This window comes from Pipra filicauda, unplaced genomic scaffold (genome assembly GCF_003945595.2).
Source record: "Pipra filicauda isolate LSUMZ 115617 unplaced genomic scaffold, ASM394559v2 scaffold554_size360964_pilon, whole genome shotgun sequence".
In the NCBI taxonomy this organism is placed as follows: Eukaryota; Metazoa; Chordata; class Aves; order Passeriformes; family Pipridae; genus Pipra; species Pipra filicauda.
This window is the reverse complement of record NW_024104703.1, coordinates 99,338-120,700: the sequence shown is the minus strand read 5'-3', so window position 1 is coordinate 120,700 and position 21,363 is coordinate 99,338. Positions and strand designations below refer to the sequence as shown.

Below are 21,363 nucleotides of genomic sequence, written 5' to 3'. Positions count from 1 at the left end.
AACCCCGTCCCCGCCCTGCAGTTGATTGACAACCATTAAATGCCCCCTCCACGGCCGCCCCGTGGGCACAGACACACACCCCACCGGCACCGAAGCAGCTCCTCTTTGCGAGGGGTGAAAACGATACAACTCACCATGTGCTTCACAAGTGTGACCCTCCCCAGCATCTTAACGACCGTGTAATCAGCAGCATCAGGGCCCGGCTAACGAAGTGCTGCCGCTGCCCCCCAAGCCCCGGGAACTGCTCGCTAAATGTGCCTTTGTTCCTTTTAACAGATGAAAAATTCAGTCGCCTCCCTCAGCTTATTGACCTCCTACAGATCCAGGAGAGAAGGGCACGGAGCCCCTTCCGTCTCTAATAGCGTGATATCCACGACTTTGAGTTCTACAGAGAATAACAAAACGGATCAGAATAATTATTATCAGTGTCTACTTCTCTGTCTGGGTGGATGTAGCATTTATAAATTAACCAAAAACACTTGCAAATCTGCATAACCAGTTACCCGAGTTCCTAATGCTTTCAATTTATCCTAATAGACATTTAATGAATACTTTATAAAGCCTTAGATGGGGAATTTTAAAATCAATGGTGCTATTTTATTGCTGTTTGTATTATCTTTATTTGGATGATGTCTCAGCCCTCTGATGCCCATCGATTTCAGGCCTTGATCAATGAAACCAAGTTTCAGCTTAAATGCATCGAGATGCACAAGAGAAGGTGGATCTGGGGGTAAAAGGCACTTTTGCAGGGGAGGCCCAGCTGAACTCACACCCAGAGCTCAGCCCAAGGGTAGCACAGGTAATCCTAGATATAGTCCTTGCTCAGCTCTCCTCTTACCTCTGGCTTCTGGGGTAACAACAATTAATTATCCTCAAAGCAGCTCTGCAGTCAGCAGATCTGGACCTCTCCTTTTGCTCAAGCTGACTCAGTCTCAGGTGAGGGGGTTTTACCCCCATCGAAATCATGGAAATTCTCCTAAACACCTTCTGAAATCCTTGAGTGAGTTGTGGCAACTGTGCCCAGAGCTGATGGAGGGACGTGGAGCTTGACATCTTCTCCCATCGGTATCAGCTCCTTCAGCTCCACATCCATGGACTTCCCTGTTCTGATTCCCTCCAGCCTGGCTGGCTGTGGGGGGATCCTGCAGTGAAATGGGACATCTGGGCTTTTTGGGGTGGGTTTTGGGGAAGAGCTGTCTGAGCCAGAAGATTTTTTCCTTGGATTTGAAATCAAAATCAAACATCAAGACAACGTGGAAATTTTCCCCCTGTCTGGAGGTGGCTGCAAATTTCCCTGAGTTTGTGAGACTGTGAAGATCATGGAATTATAGAATGGTTTGGCTTAGAAGAGACCTTTAAAAGCCATCTAGTCCAACTCCCTGCCATGGGCAGAGACATCTTCAACTGCACCAGGTTGCCCAGGGGCTCCATCCACCCCCGGCCTTGAGCACTTCCAGGGAGTGGAACCTCAAGATGTTACATAAAATGCTAGTGAAGGAAATTGGATAGATGGGAAAAAGGGAAAGAAACATCTTTTGGGAGGTAATGGCACCAAACTGAACAGAAGGCAGTGAGTCCCTTCCCACCAGGAACAGGTAAAAGTTCTCACCCAGCCAACGGGAGCTGCTGAACCTGAACCCACATCCCCTTGTTGTAGGAGGTCACGGGGCTGTACTTCCCCAACAGATCCACTTTAGTTTGCATCATTCCCTTGAAAATTCACAAGGAAAAAGACTAAAATTGAGCTGCCTCAACCACCAGACTCAAGTCAGGATCCCCTGTGTGGATGTTGGATTGTTCCCAGCCACGTGGAAAAGGTTTCACAGGAGTGGAGACCCCCGAGTCCCAAAATAGCCTGAGGTCAGGATTTAGCTCTAGCAGGAGTGACCTGAGTGTAAGTCCCTTCAGGAAGGGATGGGACTCATGCTCAAGGTTTCCCCTGGGATCCTGAAGCTTTCCATCCCGAAAAGATAATCTTTCCTCATCGCTGCCCTTGCGAACAGCACGTACCCGAGTCCTGCCATCCCTCCACGCTCCTTTCCTCTTGTGACCCTCACCTGCTTTGCCTGGCCAGGCTGGTTTGAGTCGACTTGGGAAGTTTTCAGCTTTAGGCAAGGGAATCCCAAATCAGACCCTTTCTGAAATCTCCCTTCTTGCTCTCCCTGCGCAGTTCCTTCGCTCACCCCCTCAGCTGCTGCCCGTGGAGCCCTGCTCTCGTGTCGGGGCCGAGGCTCAGCTGCACCCTCGTGCTAATGCATTGCTCAGGGCACTAATTAGGGCTCCCAGGAACCAGCACACGGTGGGTTCAGCCCATCAAATCTCTGCTGGGCATGGCCGGAGCTTCGCGTGAGCCCTCGCTGACCTGCGGCCGCCAGCGTGCCCACCCACCTCGGCTGCTGCACAGCTCTGTGTGGCCCACCCGGCTCGTGCAGCTCCAGGTTTGTCCACAAAGTCCCATCCCAGAGACTCCTGCACCTCCTTGTGAGGACCTTTCTGCTCCTGAGCTGCTGAAGCCCTCCAAGAGCACGGGAGCTCCGAGGGCTGGACTTCTCGCCCTCAGAGCACAAAGGTGAGGTACCTGGTTAATCCTCTCTGCTGTCTCTGTGCATCCTTTCCCCTTCCAGCCCTCTGGATCTGTTCTCCCTCCAGCCTTTTTCTGTCTCCCAAATGGACATCCCAGCACTTTGGAATTCAAAGATCAGCCTCTCTCTCCTCTGCCCTTCATCTCCAAAGTACCCGCAGGGCACAGACCAGGTTAATCTGCTGGCAGCTCATCTCCCCAGGGACAGGGGATAAGAAAAGGGACAATATAGGAAGGTCTGTGGGTCAGCCCATGGCCTGGAGGGTTCTTAACCCTTTCCTCCCCTGCCTACCCGAGGTCCTGCCTGGAAGAATTCTGCCTGTTAGAAAGCACAAGGAAGATTTATTCATGAAGGTCAAATAAACCATCCCACTCAGATATTCCCCCATCCTGTCCCTGAGAAATGGGGGGAGTGTCTCCTGCAGGGCTCATTGGATGCTGTCCTGATAGACACTCTCATCTCCTCCGGCTGCAGGAGATCTCAGGGGATCCTTGTTGTTCTTGTTGTTTTGGTGGGAGGTTTGAAATCCGTGTCTGTTTTGTGTCCAAGTCCAAAGGCAGTGGAAGTGGCTGCAAACCTTTTGTCTGGAGCCACCCTCACCTGGCAGGAGGCTTCTGGTTGCCACCACGTGGTTGCCAAGCAGGACAGCAGTCACATGCAGGTCAGGGGTGAGGACTGAACCCACATCAATCTGTCCCCAGATGGACATTGTCCTTCACGGGAGACACGTCCCTACTCCAAGTTGTGAGGCCACCCAAGGGTGGGCAGTCACCTCCGGGCTGCTCACCTGACAGCTCCGAGGATGACCACAGCCAGGCAGGGAAAGCACTGGCCACCAACCAGCCTCTGGGCGACCAGAGCACCAGGGAGGGCGCTGGGAGGGGCTGGTGCCATCGAGGACCGGAAAAACGGGCTTGGGAATAACCTGAGACACGCCGGGCCGCTTTGATCCCATTCCCAGGAGGTGCGGGACACAGGCGCCGCGAGAGCACCGCCAGCTTTGTCCCCTCTGAAAGGACACCAACCTGCCGGCGGGATAAACTTTCCCCGCCTTGGCTGCTCGGCTGCCGCCCCGCGCTCGCCGTCCGGGGGGGAGCGGGGACAAAGCCCGCTCCCGTCACCGGATAGCCCTGCGAGCGCTCCCGGCTGCCGCGGGCAGCCTGCCTGGCCTCGGCCCGCTCCGGGGCACCGGGCAGGCTTTGTCACCGCCTGGAGAGCCCGGCTGAACCGCTGCCCAAGTGCCGTTTCGGCTCAGCCTCCTTTGTCCCCAGAACAAAACCAGCCTCCCCGTCCAGCTGCTCACGGGTCCTCGTCACCCCCAGAGGTGCTCGGGGCTGAAATCCCCTCCTGTTTCCCACCCACGCATGTCGGTGCTGACCCTGCAGCTCTGGATTGTTCCCTGGAGGACTCCACCCCTCGACCTGGCTGGCAGAGCATCAGGCTGGGCTTCTCTTCTGCCGTGACCTCCACTGGTGGAAGAGGAGGGGGAGAAGGGCTTGAGGGGGGCTGGACAGGAGGTCAGGGGTGGTACAGATCTCTGGGACAGCAGTGACACTGCATCCACATCCCGGATGCATTCACAGCTTTCAGTGAGTCGTGGAAGTTTCTGGGACTGGTGGATGAGAGGTTCATTTATTCAGGCAAGCTTCACTGCCTGCGGGTCTCCCAGAAGCAAAGCAATTTCCTCGAGTGGCTTTGACACCTGGAATTAGTCCTTGATTTGCTTTTTGCTGATTTCCCTTCCTTGCTCCGGCAGGGTCAGGGCTGAAGAAGCTCCTGTGCTTTAGAGGGGCTGTCTCAGGTCGGTGTCAGCCTCTGCTCCCAGCTCAAACCAGTGCAGCTCCTCCAGACTTCATGGGGACACATTTTTTGGTAGGACAAGAAGCTTTAAGCTGAGGTAGGATCGATTTAGGTTCGAGATGGGGAAGAAAACCTTCCCTGTGAGCGTGATGAGGCCCTGGCACAGGTTGCCCAGAGAAGCTGTGGCTGCCCCATCCCTGGAAGTGTCCAAGGCCAGGTTGGACAGGGCTTGGAGCAGCCTGGGAAGGTGTCCCTGCTCGTGGCAGGGGGAGCAACAACATGACCTTTCAAGGTCCCTTCCAGCCCATCCCATTCCACGATTCCACGATTCCCTGCAATGGGTCAGCAGAGGAATTCAGCTCCAGCTCACGCTGGTGGTGATCACTGGAGGCACCACGTGGGTCACAGCTCCTGCTGTCCAGCTGAACAGAAAAACTGTGCAGCCCCAGGAAAAACATTCCTGTTCCAGGTGCTCTGGGTGATGCTGGTGTGGGTTTGGTGCTGGTCAGCCAAGGGGTCAAGGGCAGAGCACGAGGAGGAGATGGAGTGAGGCAGGATTTGCAGTCAGAGGGCTGAGGAAACGGGGATCCACATGCAGATGCTCAGGACACAGGCTGGACACCTTCACCCAACACCACATTAATGAGACAACTTCTTTCTTCATGGATTTCCATCTTCTGAACGTCGAGGCACAGCTGCCTCTGCAGAAATTGGGGGATTGTGCCCAAATCTTGCCCAAATCCAGGAGCATCTACCAGGGCTGTGGGCCTGGCAGAGCTCAGGAGTCAGGGCAGGGGCAGAAACGGGGCAGCAAGATCACAACAAGTACAGGCAGGACCCTGCAGGTGAACCTTTGCCAGCTCCAAATGCTGCCTTGGCTGCTGCCATGTCCTGGATGATTCTTTCCTCTGTGGCACGTGTTGACACGTTTTTAATTTCATACTGGTTGAAGTGAATCCTGCTTTTTCTGGCCCTAAATGAAGGTGGTGAGTTCCAAAATTACCTGATAAACTTCATGTCAATCCCTGATGATTTATGATTGAGCTTTTGGTTTTATTATTTTTATTTTTGCACTTTTGGCTTTTCCTATTTTTTCTGTTTAGAAACTGAAAGAAAATGAAAAAAAACCCAAACCCTACCAGTTTTCCTAAGGAACAGAAAGTCTGATTCTGGTTCAAAGGAACACAAATTCTGTGTAAGGCTGAGATATTTTTGGCAGGAAAAGGACCAGGGTGATCTGTCTAATGAGCACCAGAGCAACAAGTATTGCTCCTGTAAAGATTTTTCCTCTGGTTGTGAGGTGTAGGGAATAATCCAATATTAAAGCTACTCAGAAATCACCCAGTATTAGAGATACCCAGGAATAATCCAATATTAGAACTCAGGAAAACCAAATAGTTTTTACTTTCATCAGATAATCACAAACTGATATTCCTTGAGTAATTAAAAACCCAAGCGCAGACTATTTCGGAAGAAAGCTAAAAGGAGGCAAGAAAATAAAAAGAAAATGTGGACTGGAGATAAAAAAAAATAAAGTTCTTGGTTTCCAGTAAATAAATGAATTTTTTTAAGTAATCAGGGTGTTTCCCATGAACACTCCTGTGTAATCACAAGGGGATTTTATGAAAACTAAAACTGTGGTGAATTTTTTTCCCCCCACACTTACAGATTTCTTTGGGGGCTCAGCTTGGAAAGCATCTTTCCAGAGAGAGGACTGGGGATATTTCGGCTGTCCTTTGGGCTGGGCGTGGATCCTCCATGCCGGGAGCTGGGGCTCGAGTCCTGCTGGGGGCGGTTTTGGAGCCAGACCCGCTCCCAAAGGGCTCAGAGGGACTCCCCATCCCGTGTGGGGTTGTTAAACCAGGGATGCTCTCGGACACAGGGAACGCTCTGGGACACGAGGCTGCGCTGGGGACGGGTGTGTCGGGGGTGGACCAGAGCGAAGCTGCTCTGATTTAAACCCATCCACCCTGCTCCCATTTTTTTTTTTTATTTTTTTTGGCATCCTCAGCTTGGCCTCCCTCCCCCCCGCGCCCCTCCCTTCCTCCTCCCGCTCCCAGGAGCCGAGCAAGCCGCGGCTCCTCGGAGGGGTAATTGAAGCAGCACGTAGAGCATATGGCCAGGCAGGGCTCCCTGCTGCTGCACCAGCTGGGAACTGGGTGCTGGGGGGAGCGGGCGGGGACAGCCCCGTCTCCCTGTCTGGCTGCTCCAAGCGTTATCCAAATGACTCCTCTTAAGGAGGTCTGAGCTCCGGGCTCTCGCTGCCGGCGGGGGGTGGTGGGGCCGGGTTGGTGCCGGGCATGGCTGTGTTCTCCCTTCTCCTCGAGTCCCCCGTGACAGCCACGTCCCTCACTCCCCCTCCAACCTGCCCGCCCTCCTGCGAGGTACCAGCTCTGCCGTGGGATTTGGGGTCCCGGGTGGTGCTGTGGGGCAGCTCGTGGGTGTGATGGGCACCTGCCACCAGCCACCAGGGGAGGGGCCCCCTGTTTCCCACCAGAACAACCTGGCTTTGGACATGAACTCGCTCCAGCTGCTGCAGCCCCCCCCCTCCTCTGCCCTCAGAAGTCCTCTGGGGCCTCCCAAAAGCTGTGTCCTTTCCCCTCCTGGGGATCCCTGAGCCTCTGGTGGGTGCAGGAGATGGGAGAGGGGTGTCAGTCCCCTGTCCCTCTGAGGGTGGTCCTGGGTCCTGCCACGTGGCTGGGGTGGGCAGGGAGCAGCAGGGTGCAGGGGGAGCTGGGGAGGCACATCAGGTGCCACGGGGAGCCCCAACACCGCCCAGCCACCTGGAAGCATCCTGCATTCCGAAGCCAGATCCTCCACAAGGCAAACCTCCACCACCCTCAGCTCCACATAGAGCATGTCCCACCTCAGGACCCTCCCCAGGGGGGTCTGCTGGGCACTGACCCCCCCTCCCTCCTGTCTGTGCCTGAACAGGCAAACACAGAGGAGCACTGAGTGCTTGAGTGTCCCACAGGGAGGGAAAGGGTTTCCCGGGGTGGCACAGTGAGGGGTTCCCAGTTGCCGTGGCTGTTTTGGGGGCTTACAACCGGTGCCATTCAGCCACCAGGTGCTTCTGAGCCACCCCTGGGAGACACACGTGGCCTGAGGAGGTGTCTGGGATGGATGTGGCCACCTGAAGTCCCCTCCATCACTGCCTTCAAGGGCTGCATGAAGCGTAAGGGCTGTGTGAGAGCTGGGCTAGGAAGGTGGGAACTTTTCCCTGAATCCTTCAGAGAACTGGAATTGCATTGTCCAGGAATTGCTCTGGAACCAGGTTTGGCTCCAGTGCCTCTTTCTATCCCAGGGTGTCAATCCTTTGATGGAGGGACTCACCATTCCTCCTGTTTCCAGGGCTCCCACAACCTTCCTCCCTCCACCAGGCTTTGTATTCCTGGTCAGCTCTGGTTCCCCAAGGAAGAGGACATTTCCTTCTTCCAGCTTTTCCCACTGGGTGGTGGAGCCCTGTGGACCACGAGATGGAGGTGAGTGGTCCAAGACATCCAGGAACCAACCCTGGCCCCCCTGGCTTACAGCACCACCAGGATTCCCTCCAAGGCAGAAACATCTGGGACGGGACATCTCTAATTTTCAAGACGACCTCTCCAATCTTCAAGATCACATCTCCCCGTCCTGCCAAAAGCTGAGGAGGTGAAAAAGGCTCCAATTCCTGCAGCACCTGCCAGGTTCATCTTCCAAGATGATCCCAGAGCTTCTCCCCTGGGTGTAAGGACGATGTCCCAGCCACCCGTGCTGGGCTCCCAGCTGGATGCCCGTGTAGGGAGGGGGCAGGGGGGACTCTGTTGGAAGGAAAGGGCCTTCATTTGGGCCAATTATTCTCAAACTGAGGTGGGGGGAGCCGTCATTTCAGCGTTTCCTTTTTTTTCTCCTCTTTTTGCATTTGTTGTGTGTGTTTTTTTAACACTCTGGCAATGGTTGAATATCACACAAGTGCCCTGTCAAGAGATATATTCAATAAACACTTGACACCCAAGCTCAGGAATACATGGCCCGTGGCAAACATGAATTATTCAAATGGAAATCAAGATAATTTTGCTTCTAACTCAGAAAACCAAGACTCTCTCTTTCCTTCCTTATTTTTCCTCTCTTCCTCTTCTCATTTTCTTCCTGTTCTTTCTTTCTTTTTATTTTCTTATCATTTCTTTCTTGTTCTTTCTCTGCCCTGCTATCTCCTGCTGGAAGTCCCACCTGCATTCATTTCCAGGGAACTCCCTTTGCTAAATAAGCCAAGGTGGGGACCAGGAGGAATCTCCTTTGGATGAGGAGATCATCTCCTGGAGCTGCTGTATCCCTTTGGCTACAGCTCATGATGGTGGGACCCCTGTGTCCAGGTGCCATGGCAGGGAGACTTTGGATCATCCAGCCAAAAACTCATTTCTCTGTCAAACACAATTGTTTTGGGAGAAGCAGGATGGCACAAGTAGCCCAAGGATGCCTTTCCTGCCCGAGTCAGTCTCCTGCCAGCTGTGGGAGCTGGTCAGGAGGGGGTGGGATGGTAGCACGAGGTGTTTGGGATGCTGGGAGCTGCCTGGGGATCCCTCCTCCAGGGAGGAATCCAGAATGATCCTCCTCCCCAGAATGACCAGGGCTGGACTCATGAGACCAGGAATAGCTGGAGAGCTGAAAGAATGTGGGACAGGGCCACAAAGTAGAAATGGTGGTGAAGCCCAGGGCTGGAGGAAAGGAAGGGACCCCTCTTCCTACCTTTCCTCATTATCTCCATCACCTTCCTCTCCCTCTCCCATTTCTTACAAACCTGGTCTCGAGCTGATCAGCACCAGGAGGTACCAAAGGCTCCCAGGAGCTCCTCCCCAGCCCAGGACTCAGTGGGACACTGAGAAGAGCCAGAGGTGACTCTCAAAAAAGCCTTTAGGAAAGGGATGCCCTGCCCAGAGCCTGGCAGCAGAGGGGACATTATCCCATTTCCTGCCCCCATCTGGGAGTTCTCTTTCCAGCTGTTCTTTCCTCTCTGCTGGGCAGTGCTGCCTGCTCAGATGGGGGCTGGGATTCTCCACTGAATCACGGCACAAAAAAAGAACTTGACTGGTTTGTCTCTGTGCAGAAACACGTTGGCTTTTGATTTGGTGCTTTGAGACCTCCAGGAACACAAGGAACTGTTCAAACCAAAGAATTGTTCAAAGCAGCACTTTGGGGCTGTTAGGGGGTTTGAGGTGGGCAGACACACGTTGCTGCCCCATCAAGTGTCTTCAGTGCTGGTCCCATCAAGTGTCTTCAGTCATTTAGGAGTCCCAGGAATGCAAGATGGGTCAGAGGAAAAGCAATCCTGCCAGCTGTCCATGGCATCCCAATCCCACCAGAATTCTATGGGGTCTCAGCCCTACCAGCAGTCCATGAGGGCCTCAATCCCACCATCACTCCATGGGGGCTCAATTCCACCAGCAGTCCATGGAGTCCCAATCCCACCAGCAGTCCATGGTGGTCTCAGCCCTACCAGAAGTCCATGGGGGCCTCAATCCCACCAGCACTCCATGGGGGCTCAATTCCATCTGCAGTCCATGGAGTCCCAAGCCCACCAGAACTCCATGGGGTCTCAGCCCTACCAGCAGTCCATGGTGTCCCAATCTCCCCAGCAGTCCATGGGACCTCACCAGGTCCTGGCAGACCCTGCTGGCAGCCCGTAGGACAATCAAGGTGCTTCCCACGGTTGCTCTCCTCTGGTCAAAGCTGTTAACTGTTCGACAGCTCCCCTTCCTCCCTTCCCTGTAACATCCCCCCTGGGCAGGTGTGGGCTTCCTCCAGCTCTGTCCTTCCTTCCTCTCCCATTCTCCAAGCCCGCTGGCAAGGCTGGAGCTTCCCCGCTCGCGGTGAATGGCCGTGGTTACTTGTGAGGTTGGGACTGGCTGTCAGCCAGTCACAGCCCAGCAGAGGGATCTAATGGCCCCGGCGCCAGTCACTGCAGAGGAAGGAGAATATAGGTCATCAGTGACATCATCTCTGGGAAAGGTGGGGGGAGATGGAGGAGAGAGGGGGAAGCAATTGTTTAAATTTGGAGAGGAGCTAACTGGAAATTTGGGCCATCAGGAGAATAATGGGCCGAGAGGAAGAGATGGGGATATTAATAGAGCTGGTTTCTGTAAGAGCAGGAGGGAGCAGCAAGGGATGGAGAACCACAGAGAGGCTCTGCTCTGGCAGGAGCAGGCTGGGACTCTCCGGGGGCCCGGGATCGTCTGCCTGGGCTCCTGTGTGGCCACGCTGTGCAAAACCTCCCTCTGCATCCCGGGACACCAGCAGGTCTCTCCTCCTGCTCCACGTCTGGTGGTCTTTCATCCCTCCTCCACTCCATCCTGACTGCTCCTACCTTCCAGCCACAACCACCATCCCAAGAAACCCTGTGGAGTTTGGGGTGTGTCCCAGTTGTTCCCCTGCTCTGCCCAGCTGCTGGTGCCAGCCAAGCTCAGTTCCCTCCATCCACAGCCCCAGTGTATCTCCATGCTAAACCAGGTGGATGCAACATCCCCACACAACTTTTGGTTGCGTTTGTAGATGAAGATCTTTGGTGGCCTCTCCCTGCTCACTCATCAGGAGCCCAGAGACACTGTGGAGTCTCCATCCTCAGAGAGGTTCAAACCCCACTGTATAAAGCCCTGAGCAAACTGGGCTGGAGTAGGGCTGGAGACCTCCATGTATCTCTTCCAAATCACAGAATCCATAAATGATTTGGTTTGGAAGGGACCTTAAGATCACCCAGCTCCAACCTCCAAATCTGTGACTCTAAACCCCTTCAGAGGGCAGAGGACCTGCAGGCACAAACCCTTCCTGGGGCTCGACTTGGACATCCTTTCCCAGAGGGAAGCACAGCTCCACCTTGCCCCGTCTCCCTCACTCCATAGACATCTGAGAGTGCACATTCCGGGTTCCACAACCCTCCTGGCAGCATCTTACACGACCAGTACACTCCTGGGCTGGTTTGATCTGCACCAACTGGTGCCCTGCCACAAACTGGGGGTGCTCTTGGGGTGTGTCACAAGTCCCAGGATGAGTCAAGCACTGGGGACACAGATTGTGCCCCATTTTTTCTACCTCTGGACAAAACACCCTTCACTCCCAAATGCTCTTCCCTCTTCCTAAGCTCTCCCTGTGCCACCTCAGTGAATTCCCCCCATCCGTGGGTCTCTGCAGGGCTGAGAGAAATGCAGGAGCTGAATATGTATGAAGAGAGGAGGGAGAAAGGCAGGGGGTGTTCCCCTTGTTAAATATTTACCGTCCCAGGCGGGTGATGTGATATTTCCTACCCTCCAGGAATTCCTACAGACTGGCAAGGTTGACCAGAGAGGAGCAGGGGTGTTCTCCCAGCCTTATCTGAGCAGCAGAACCTCGTCTCATGCCAGAGGGGACAGAACCAAAGTGGTCCTCGAAGGGGATCATGTGAAGAGATTTGACAGGACAAGAGTGAATGGCTTCAAACTAACAGGGCAGGGTCAGTTGGGATATGGGCAAGACATTGTTCCCTGGGAGGGTGGGGAGGCCCTGGCACAGGTTGCCCAGAGAAGCTGTGGCTGCCCCATCCCTGGAAGTGTCCAAAGCCAGGTTGGACAGGGCTTGGAGCAACCTGGGCTAGTGGAAGGTGTCCCTGCCCATGGCAGGGGGTGGGATGAGATGGGTTTTAAGGTCTCTTCCAAACCAAATCAAGCCATGGTTCTGTGATCCATGCTGGGGTGACAGCAGCCAGGAGCTGTGCTGAGTCAGCCACCACTCCCCTGCCCAGTGTTCATGCTGGACAAAGCCGTGCTGGGGAGGAGGGACCTTGCATGTCCATCCTGTGGAGTTTGGTCAAGGAGAACTGTATGGGGCAGTGGGAAGAGCTCCTGTGCCTCTCCTCACACCCTTCAGCCTTACCCAGGGCACTGAGTGTGCCCACCTTGCACACGGAATCCCAGGATCACTGAGGCTGGAAAAGCCCTCCAGGATCATCCAGTCCCCCCTGTGCCCGATCCCCACCTTGTCCCCCAGCCCAGAGCACTGAGTGCCATGTCCAGGCCTTCCTTGGGCACCTCCAGGGGTGGGGACTCCACCACCTCCCTGGGCAGCCCCTTCCAGTGCCTGATCACCCTTTCCAGGAAGAAATTCCTCCTGACATCCAACCTGACTCTCCCCTGGCACAGCTTGAAAAGCTGTAAGAGGCTGCATGAGCTGGGACCTTTGGACATTTTGCAGACCACCACTGATGCTGGTGCCCTTCTGCTGTCCCTCCCACATCTCGTGCATCCCCATCCCACTCCCCATCCTCAGCCAAGGTCTGACCCTCCTGTGACTGAGGGACACCTTTGCATCACCACCATGAGCAGGGGCAGGGATCCAGGGGCAGGGATCCAGCACCTCCAAGCCTTGACAAGAGCAAAACCTTCTTTTCCTGCTGAAAGGGCGAGGAAAACACTCCCTCTGAGGCACAGAAAGAGGAATTCAGGCTTCTTATATAAAACAAAACCGCCAGCGCACGAAAGAACCCATTTTCCAGCGGAAAACACGCGTTCCCGCGGAACCCAGGAGCACCCTAAAAGTGGGCTAAGGCTCCGTGCAGCTGCTGCTGAGCCCCAGTTACACAATGGAAAGGGCTCAGGTACTCCCTGGCTGCAAATCCACTTGATACACTGCGAGGGCTGCGGGAGCGAATCAGCTGAAGCTCCTTACTCTGCTCAGGCAGCCCATCAAATATTTAACGGGCTGCCATAGGCAATTACATTAGAGGAGATAGTTAAACACCCCCTACCCCAGGGCACCCCCCTGCAATGTAAATCAAACAAATTGGACTCTTTTCACAATTGACACACACGATTTTACTTACTGTAAATAATTTAGTATTAAAAAGTCGAGCTACACTTTGCCCCATCTGGATTTTCTTTTCTCCTGCTCTCTCTCCCGCTCCGCGGAGCGGGGACGTGAGGACTCCGGGCTCCTAATGCAAGAGATGGAGTGGAGGAATTTTGCTGCCTGGGTGAGCTGTTAAAAGATTCCCATTTCCTAATGGAAGAAACCACACTCAGGAAACTTGTGAAGTTGCCCATTTAAAACAGTCAGAGATGTTCCAGCTAACAAAGGATGGGAAAAATCCCTCCCTCCGGAAGGAGTTGAGTCTATTGCTGGTTGGCATCTCCTGGGGTCGCAGCAATCTCCTGTAAAAGTTGGCTGAAGAGCTGCACTTTTTAATTAAAAGCCATCTTTCCCAATTAGGCTCCGTGGGGTTTTAATAAGGATTTTTACAAGCTGGATTGCAGCGTTGGCCGGCGTGATCGTCTTCCCCTCACACCTCAAGGGCTGGACCTGAGCATTAAACACTCCTTGCTCTTCAGGCTGGGGAAGAGAGCTCATCCTTGGGAGCTATTTCTGTGTTTTCCTCCAGAAACAGGCATTTTGAAAGCACGATATTTTGAGCCACGACTTGGCACCATCCCTAGAGGGGTTTAAAAGTTGGGTGGATGTGTTACTTGGGGGCATGGTGGCCCTGCCAGTGCTGGGGAACATTTGAACTTGATGATCTCTGAGGTCTTTTCCAACCTAAATGACTCTGTGATTCGACCACTCCAATGTCCATTTATAATTCCAGCATGGAATTATGGCCTCTGTTGACTCTTCCATAACCCCACCATTTGCCACAGGGTCACATGAGGTGTCACTTCAGCCTGTCGTGATCCTGTTCTTGACCTCATACCAAGTTTAAATCAGCACAAGTGCCCCGTGCAGGAGGAACGTTCTTCCCAATGCCACGGGCCTGTCTCAGAAGTGAGACAGAGTTTCATTTGGTTAAAAAGCTCTTGAGCCTCAGCTTTCCTTTCCTGCCCTCCACGAGGCGACTCCAACCATCACCCGGCCCCAGAGCACGGACCTCTGGCACACAGAGCCACTCACACGTTTTCTGACAAAACCAATTCTCATCAGAGAACATCAGTTCTGATGAGATCGAAGCATTTAATCCCCAAACACCTTAATTTTGATGGATGGATCCTCCCTGGGGTTTCCACAGACGGTTGTAGGTCATGTCAGATCTGATGTGCTCGGTGGAGCCGTGGCCACGGGACAGCCAGGATACTGCTGGGGCTGGGAGAGCTGCTGCCAGGCACTGGGATGGCTGCTGGAAGCTGAAAATGTCCAGGCCACTAGAAACTCACTGTTTTCTGTCCACTTCCACGTGCTCAGGCCCTGGGAAGATCCCACCGACCAGATGGGCTGAGACTCTCCACACACTGATGTCCTGATCTCTACATCACCCCCAATGTTTTCCAGGAGCAGCCCTGACAGCCACTACAGCTGTCCTTAATGTCTCTACCCCCACTTTGGGGTGACACCCACCCTGGGCCACCCACAGCATCATCACCCACTGCTGGAAAACGTGCCTGTGGCGGCACAGAGCGAGCCTGGGATGGCTGAGCAGAACCTCCCCCGAGGAGACGAGAGTGGCAGCGGTCACCTGGGGGCAGAGCCATTTCCAGCCAGCCCAGCTGTCTGCTGGGGATGCAGAAAGTCGTGTCCCTTTCGCAGGACCCTCTCCTGGAGCCCTGGGAAGCTGTGTCCCCTCTGCTCCGTGTTAGTGTTGCGCTGGAAGCCTGTTAATCGCTGCCAGTGGGTTTAATTGGTAGCGAGAACACACAGACCCCATTAAAGCCCACGAGGGTGCCAAGGGCTCTCATTCAGGCACAAATGAAGGAGCAATCAAACCCACTTAGGTAATAAAAACAGCTGGAGTCTGGAGGCAACTGCCTGAGGCACCAAACCACATGGCAGGCAGGACGGCCCTCTGCAAAGTCTGCATCCAGCTCCCCTTGGACTGAAAACACCGGGATGGGGCGGAGCGTGGCGGGGTTTTATTGGTTAGAGGCAGGAAGCCAGGCCAAGACATTATGGGTCATCCTCAAAAAGCAACAGAGAGATGGAGCTTCTTGAGCACAGACCTTGCTGAAGAGCGTCTCCAAGGTTATTTTCCCAGTGGGAATGACAAGCCAGAGTATCTATGCTCTGGCTGTGGATGTCATGATGCCCACAGTATCCCTGGCACCACTGTGGTGCCACAGCACAGAACTGCAGCATCTGCCCGTCACAGGGAGCAGCAATGCCATGAAAAGCTTTCTGGCTCTGCATTTCTGCTCAGGTATTTGTCCCAGAAAGGGTCCCCAAAGCCACCAACCGGGTTGGGGTGGCATCTCTTAGCCTGGAAGCTGGGCTCCTCCTGGAAGGAATTTGTTTTCCAAAGATTCAGATGATGAGGGTCTTTATCCATTGTTTTTACAGGTGAGATCCGCACTTTCCTCTCTTTAACCCCGATTCTAGTGAAGCACTTCCTGCTTCACTGGGGTTCCTGATATGGGTGGGTGTGAGAGGTGGGTCTGGACTAATCCATTTGTGGGAGCAATTGGGGAGGAAAGCTGGGATAGACATGAAAAGACTACAGGGAGGGTTGCAGAGCTGTTCCATCTTACTCAAGAAAGCCAGAGCAAAGTACTGGCAAACCCCTAGAAGTTCGTCCTGCTCCTTGGAAAGTCCACTGCCAAGATTCAGAGCTGCACAGGGCTAAAGCAACAACTGTGGAAGCGCTTTAGGTGTCTGTGAGAATCACTGTTTGATGCTTCCCTATTTTTTCACATCCTGGCTGAAAGACAGGATGGTTTCCCCTGTTTTTCCCTGCCCAGGAGGAACCTGATAGCTCCTGACTCAATCCAGAGATTTGATATGGAGGGCACTGCCCTCTTCCCTGCTGGGGCCAGTCCACAAATCCATGCAGGAGGTGGCAGGAGGATGGGTTCATCCATGGAATGGGGCTGGCAGGGGGGTTCCTGTTGTCCCTGTGGTGCCCCACTGTGTCCCTGGATTTCTGTGTCGGTGCCAGACTGTCCAGAGGTGCCTCTGGGAATCCTCCCTGAGAGTCAAAAACTTCATTGCCAGGACAAACCAAGTCCAGGGCAGGATGCTCAGGGGTGTGGCAAGGAAAGAGCCCAAGGATGGAGCCTTGGCTTCTTGGAAAACTCTGCTGATACAGGAGAGTGGGAGGGAGGGAGTGTCATTTACTTCATCTGATCTGATTTTCCTGGATGAACACCCGAGACCCAAGGCTGGTTGAGCCTTTGGACTGACCTGGCACAGCCATTCTCCTGCTCCAACCGCTTTTTCAGTGGTTACAAGTGTGGAAAACAAGATGAGAAATGACTTTGTGCACACGGTGAGCTTGTCAGCCTCGTGCTGTCCTCGGGGGCTGAGTTTGGTCAGGTCCTGATCTTCCTGGATCTCTGGAAAACCAGCTGCTGAGCCCTCGAGGAGGAGACTCTCATCTGATTTGCTCCTGCTCCAGATGACTTGCTGAGTGATGGACAGAAGAGAAGCCTGCCCAGGTCTCATGCCAGAGTTCCCAACCTCCGGGGCATGTCCTGGGGCAGATGCTGGAGTCTGTTCCTTGCAGCAAAATGCAGCTTGGCACAGGTTTGCTTCCTTGGGGAGAGTTAAATCCAGAGCCAGGAACTGCACTGCTCTGTCCAACCTCTGAGCTGCTGAAACACAGAAAATGAGGAAAAAGAGAGTGGAGGGGCCTCCAAGAAGAGCCCAGCAAACAGAATTGTGAACTACCCTGACAAAAGCTTCTGGAGTCATGAGAGAGCTAACAGAGCTGGGGGTGTCAGCTGGAGGGGAGACAACCCACCACAGGGCTCCCAGAAGGGACAATTCTGCTTCTCAGGGATTCTGCTGGAGCCTCTGTGGCACAGAAGCCTCTGGTGAAGCCCTGGCAGCCGCTCTGCCCATCACCTGATCCTGCAATCTCTCCACAAGCAGCCGAGGAGAGACTGTGACTCAGAGCTGTGCTGGCACAGGGCAGAAGGGAAGAGGCCTCAGAGCTCCTGCCTGTGCTCCCCTCTGGAGAGTCAGAGCCTCCTGGCAGGGCCTGGTGGCCCCGGGCACATGTAGGATGCTTTAGTGTACAGGAAGGTCTGCCTGGACCGTGGTGTGGCCACTGACACGTGTCTCAGGCCACCAGGGACAGGGCTTTCCTGGCAGCACTGCGGTGCTGATGCAGTTCTTCCCCCAGGAAGACTTGCAGAGTTGGGATTCGGCCCAGCAGATCCTCCTCCATCCCTTTGCATGAGCCATGTCCTGCATGGGGCTGGTTTAGGAACCTTCTTGCTGCACATTTGGTGGCTGTGCCTGAGTCTGGGACAGCACCAGATATCCAGTCTCCTGTCACTGGCTCTGACCTTTCCCCAGGCAGCTCCAGCACCAAGGAACCATCTTTGGTGGTTCCCTTCTGTCCCTGCCCATGGCAGGGGGTTGGAACTAGAAGACCTTCAGGGTCCTCCCCAGTACAAAGCATTCTGTGGTCTTTTAGGGGACATTTCAGCCTCTCAGGTAAGGTGGGGACCAGGTCAGGGGACCAGGTCAGGATTTTCTTTTCCCTGTGACGCTCGCTGACCCTGTCTGTCCCAAGATACTTGGCAGGATCCCCATGAGAAGGGACATCTCAGAGGATGCAAAATAGATCCTAAAACACCTGCACCATGGAGCACTGTCCTTGTTGGGGCTGGATTTTTGGGGCTAGATAAGCACATCCTGTGCCCTTGAGAAGACGTTTCTCTGAGCAGGACCGAGCACCCTCCTGCCCTCCATCACCCCCAGGCACAGAAATTCCCCCTCCACCAGCCCCCCCCGCTGCCGTCACACTCCTCCCGTGCCTTTTGGGGGCAGTCGGAGCAGCCGGGTGGTGCTGCAGAGCCCCTGGATCCGGCGATCCACCAAACTTCACCTCCACACGCTTTTGCGGTGACAGGAAACACCACGGGCTGCGGGGAAATTCGTATGGATGGGTGAGTGCAGAGGCAGCAACGAGCTGGAGAGGGGAGGATGGAGAGGCTGCACAGACAGACGTGCAGCCCGTGGGACACCGCACAGGAGGATCTGGGGAACGAGCCAGGGAGATTCATTGAAAGAGGAAAAAAAAATAGTTGGTGAAACTTTTTCTTTATTTAGTTGTTTTTACGTTTTTTAATCCGAGGTTCTTTCCCTTCAGAGGGAGAGGAGGTGCAGGAAGGTTCCTCTGCAGCCGCGGGCTCGGGGCTTCTCTGCCCCCCAAATCCCCCCGGAGGAACCAGCCCGGAGCTGAGGGCAGGGAGGGCAGAGGGTGGGCAGGGGACGGGCAGGGCTAGACGGGAGCCGATCCCCCCCAACCCCGTCCCCGCGACGAGGGGTGACAGGGACAGTGAAACACCGGGGGCAAATCTTGGGGAGGCGCAGAACCGGGGAGGGACAGGGATGGGGGGCTGAGCCCCGGGTTTTGGGGGTAGAATCGGCGGGGCGGTGAGCCCCGCTTAGGGGAGGATCCACCGACGGGTGAGGGGAGCTCTGGTTTTGGGCAGGTACCACCGGCGGGGGTGCGAGCTCTGGTTTGGGGGGGGTCCAACCGAGGGAGAGGGAGGCCCTGTCTGAGGGAGGTGTGCAGGGGCGGCGGGGGGGGTGAGCCCTGCTTTGGGGGGTACCACTGACAGGGGGGTGAGCTCACTGCCCGGGGGCGGGCGGTGGGAGGGACCTCCCCGGCCCCTCCCGGTGGGCGGGGGGCGGGGGGGCCGGGCTATAATGCCATTGATGCCGGGCGGCGGAGCCAGACAATACCGCGCCCCCGAGCCGGGTGCCCGGAGCGCCCTGCCCTGCCCTACCCGGCCCCGCTCCGCTCCCACCATGATGTCCATGAACAGCAAGCAGGCGTTCAGCATGCACCCCATCCTGCACGAGCCCAAGTACCCCCACCTGCACACCAGCTCCGAAGCCATCCGCAGAGCCTGCCTGCCCGCCCCCCAGGTAAGCCCCCTCGGGGTGGGTTTTCGGGACGTTCCGCACCCGCCGACTCTCGCCAACTTACTCCGGTTTCCCTCTGGGTTTGGGTTTCGTCCGGGTTTCGGGGGTCCCTCCCTGCCTCCTCCGTGGCCGTGGGTCCGGCGGGCGGGGGAGAGGGTCTGGGGCGGCCGTGGGGCGTCGGTGCCGGTCGAGGGAGGCTCAGCCGCCCTGCCCCGCTCCGCTGTGCCGAGCGCTGGGGCAGAGAGGGGCTGCGGGACCCCCGACGGCTCCGTCCTCTCTGCGGCCGCGGAGAGCTCGCCGCGGAGGGGAGGGTGGGTGCCCGACTGGGAGGCAGAGTGCTCGGGGCCCGGCACCCCGGTCCTTTTACTTGGGGCGTGCGGGTAGACCTCGGTTCGTGTTACCTGTCCCCGGCACCGCTGACAGGGCAGAGCGGGATCTCCGTCCCGCCGCTTCCCTTTAATCCTCTCCCGCTCTTTCGGCTTGTTTTCGCTCTCACTTTTATCCCCCCCAACCCCCCCTCCAGATCCAGGGTAACATCTTTGCGGGCTTTGACGAGACCCTGCTGCGGGGAGCCGAGGCTCTGGCCGCCGTGGATATCGTATCGCAGAAAACCCACCCCTTCAAGCCGGATGCCACCTACCACACCATGAGCAGCGTGTCCTGCACTCCTACCTCGTCCTCCGTCCACCTGCACCACCCGTCCGTGCTGACCACGCACCACCCCCACCACCACCACCACCAGCCCTCCCAGGGCCTGGACGGGGAGCTGCTGGACCACCTCAACTCTGCCCTCCCGCTCGGGGGGGTGCCGGGCCCCGACGTGGGCTCCACACCTTCGCACCCTCACTCCCACATGTCGGCCATCAACCACATGGCCCACCACTCCCAGCCTATGAACATGTCCCACCCCCACGGCCTGGCTTCCCACGCCGTCATCTCCGGCCCCGAGACGGAGACGGACCCCCGGGAGCTGGAGTCCTTCGCCGAGCGCTTCAAGCAGCGGAGGATCAAGCTGGGGGTGACCCAGGCGGACGTGGGCTCCGCGTTGGCCAACCTGAAGATCCCGGGGGTGGGCTGCCTTAGCCAAAGCACAATCTGCAGGTTCGAGTCCCTCACCTTGTCCCACAACAACATGGTGGCCCTCAAGCCCATCCTGGAAGCGTGGCTGGAGGAGGCGGAGAGGGCTCAGAGGGAGAAAATGACCAAACCCGAGATCTACACGGGCGGGGACAAGAAACGCAAGCGCACCTCGATCGCCGCCCCCGAGAAGCGGTCGCTGGAGGCCTATTTTGCCGTGCAGCCGCGACCCTCCTCGGAGAAAATCGCTGCCATCGCCGAGAAGTTAGACTTGAAGAAGAACGTGGTGCGGGTCTGGTTTTGCAATCAGAGACAGAAGCAGAAAAGGATGAAATTTTCTGCCACCTACTGAAGAAGGGGCCGGGAGGGCAGCGGTGAGGAGGGTGTTGCCCCCTCGACCACCCCGCGGCCATCCTGGCCCTCAGCCCCTCCGAAACGGGCAGGGTTTGGGGTTGTTGGCTTTTTTTTTTTCTTCTTCTTTTTTTTTTTTTTTTTTTTTCTCGTTTTGGGTTAAAAAAAATTGGGATAAAAACCAAACAAACAAACAAAAAAAAAGAAAACATAAACCTAAAAGAAAAGGGAAACCCGCCCAAAGCAAAGTGAACAGTTTGGTGCCCCTGGGCAAAGTGGCCCCGCTGTCCTGACTGGTATAGACTGCTTTTGTAGATAAAACTGGAAAAAAAACCCATAAAAAGATGGAGAAAAAGGAAAAGACAAAATGAAAAGGCCAAGGGGGAAGTTTGGGGGTGCCCGGAGTCTGGGCAGCAGCAGCAAGAGCCCGGCAGGTCTTTGCCGCAGCCCCTCACCCCGTCCCGGCTCGGGGGCCGTGGCACAGCTCACTCCTCTGTGTCCGCTCCTCTTCTTTTAAAAAATCATCTGGGAAAAAAAAAAAAAAAAAAAAAAAAAGAAAAGAAATAAGAAAGGAAACGAGCTGGAAGCCGCCTGTAAATCCGGAGTGCCGCCCCTGCCCCCCGCTGCCAGGGTCCCCGCACACCCACGCACACACACTCACCTGCATGGTTTTGTTCGCTCCCCGGCCCCCCACCCCCACCCCCGGCAAACCCATCGCGTTTTTGCAGTACCGTTTCTGTTTCTACCTCATCGG

General features: G+C 55.6%; 1 protein-coding gene across 1 annotated transcript; it reads left to right on the top strand.

Annotated features, from left to right (window-relative positions):
- Positions 1 to 19,026: 19,026 nt before the first annotated feature.
- On the top strand, positions 19,027 to 20,740 carry LOC114000843 (brain-specific homeobox/POU domain protein 3). Its single transcript, XM_027745481.2, has 2 exons — positions 19,027 to 19,184; positions 19,705 to 20,740. Exons 1-2 carry the CDS (start codon positions 19,065 to 19,067, stop codon positions 20,608 to 20,610), a joined length of 1,026 nt encoding a protein of 341 aa, XP_027601282.1. The 5' UTR covers positions 19,027 to 19,064; the 3' UTR covers positions 20,611 to 20,740.
- The last annotated feature ends 623 nt before the right edge of the window (positions 20,741 to 21,363 follow it).

What these genes read in the sequence shown, in the direction of transcription:
- LOC114000843 (XM_027745481.2), top strand. Translation starts at nt 19,065, where the DNA reads ATGATGTCCATGAACAGCAAGCAGGCGTTCAGCATGCACCCCATCCTG. An exon ending in CCTGCCTGCCCGCCCCCCAG is followed by an intron (nt 19,185 to 19,704) that starts GTAAGCCCCCTC and finishes CCCCCCCTCCAG; the next exon opens with ATCCAGGGTAACATCTTTGC.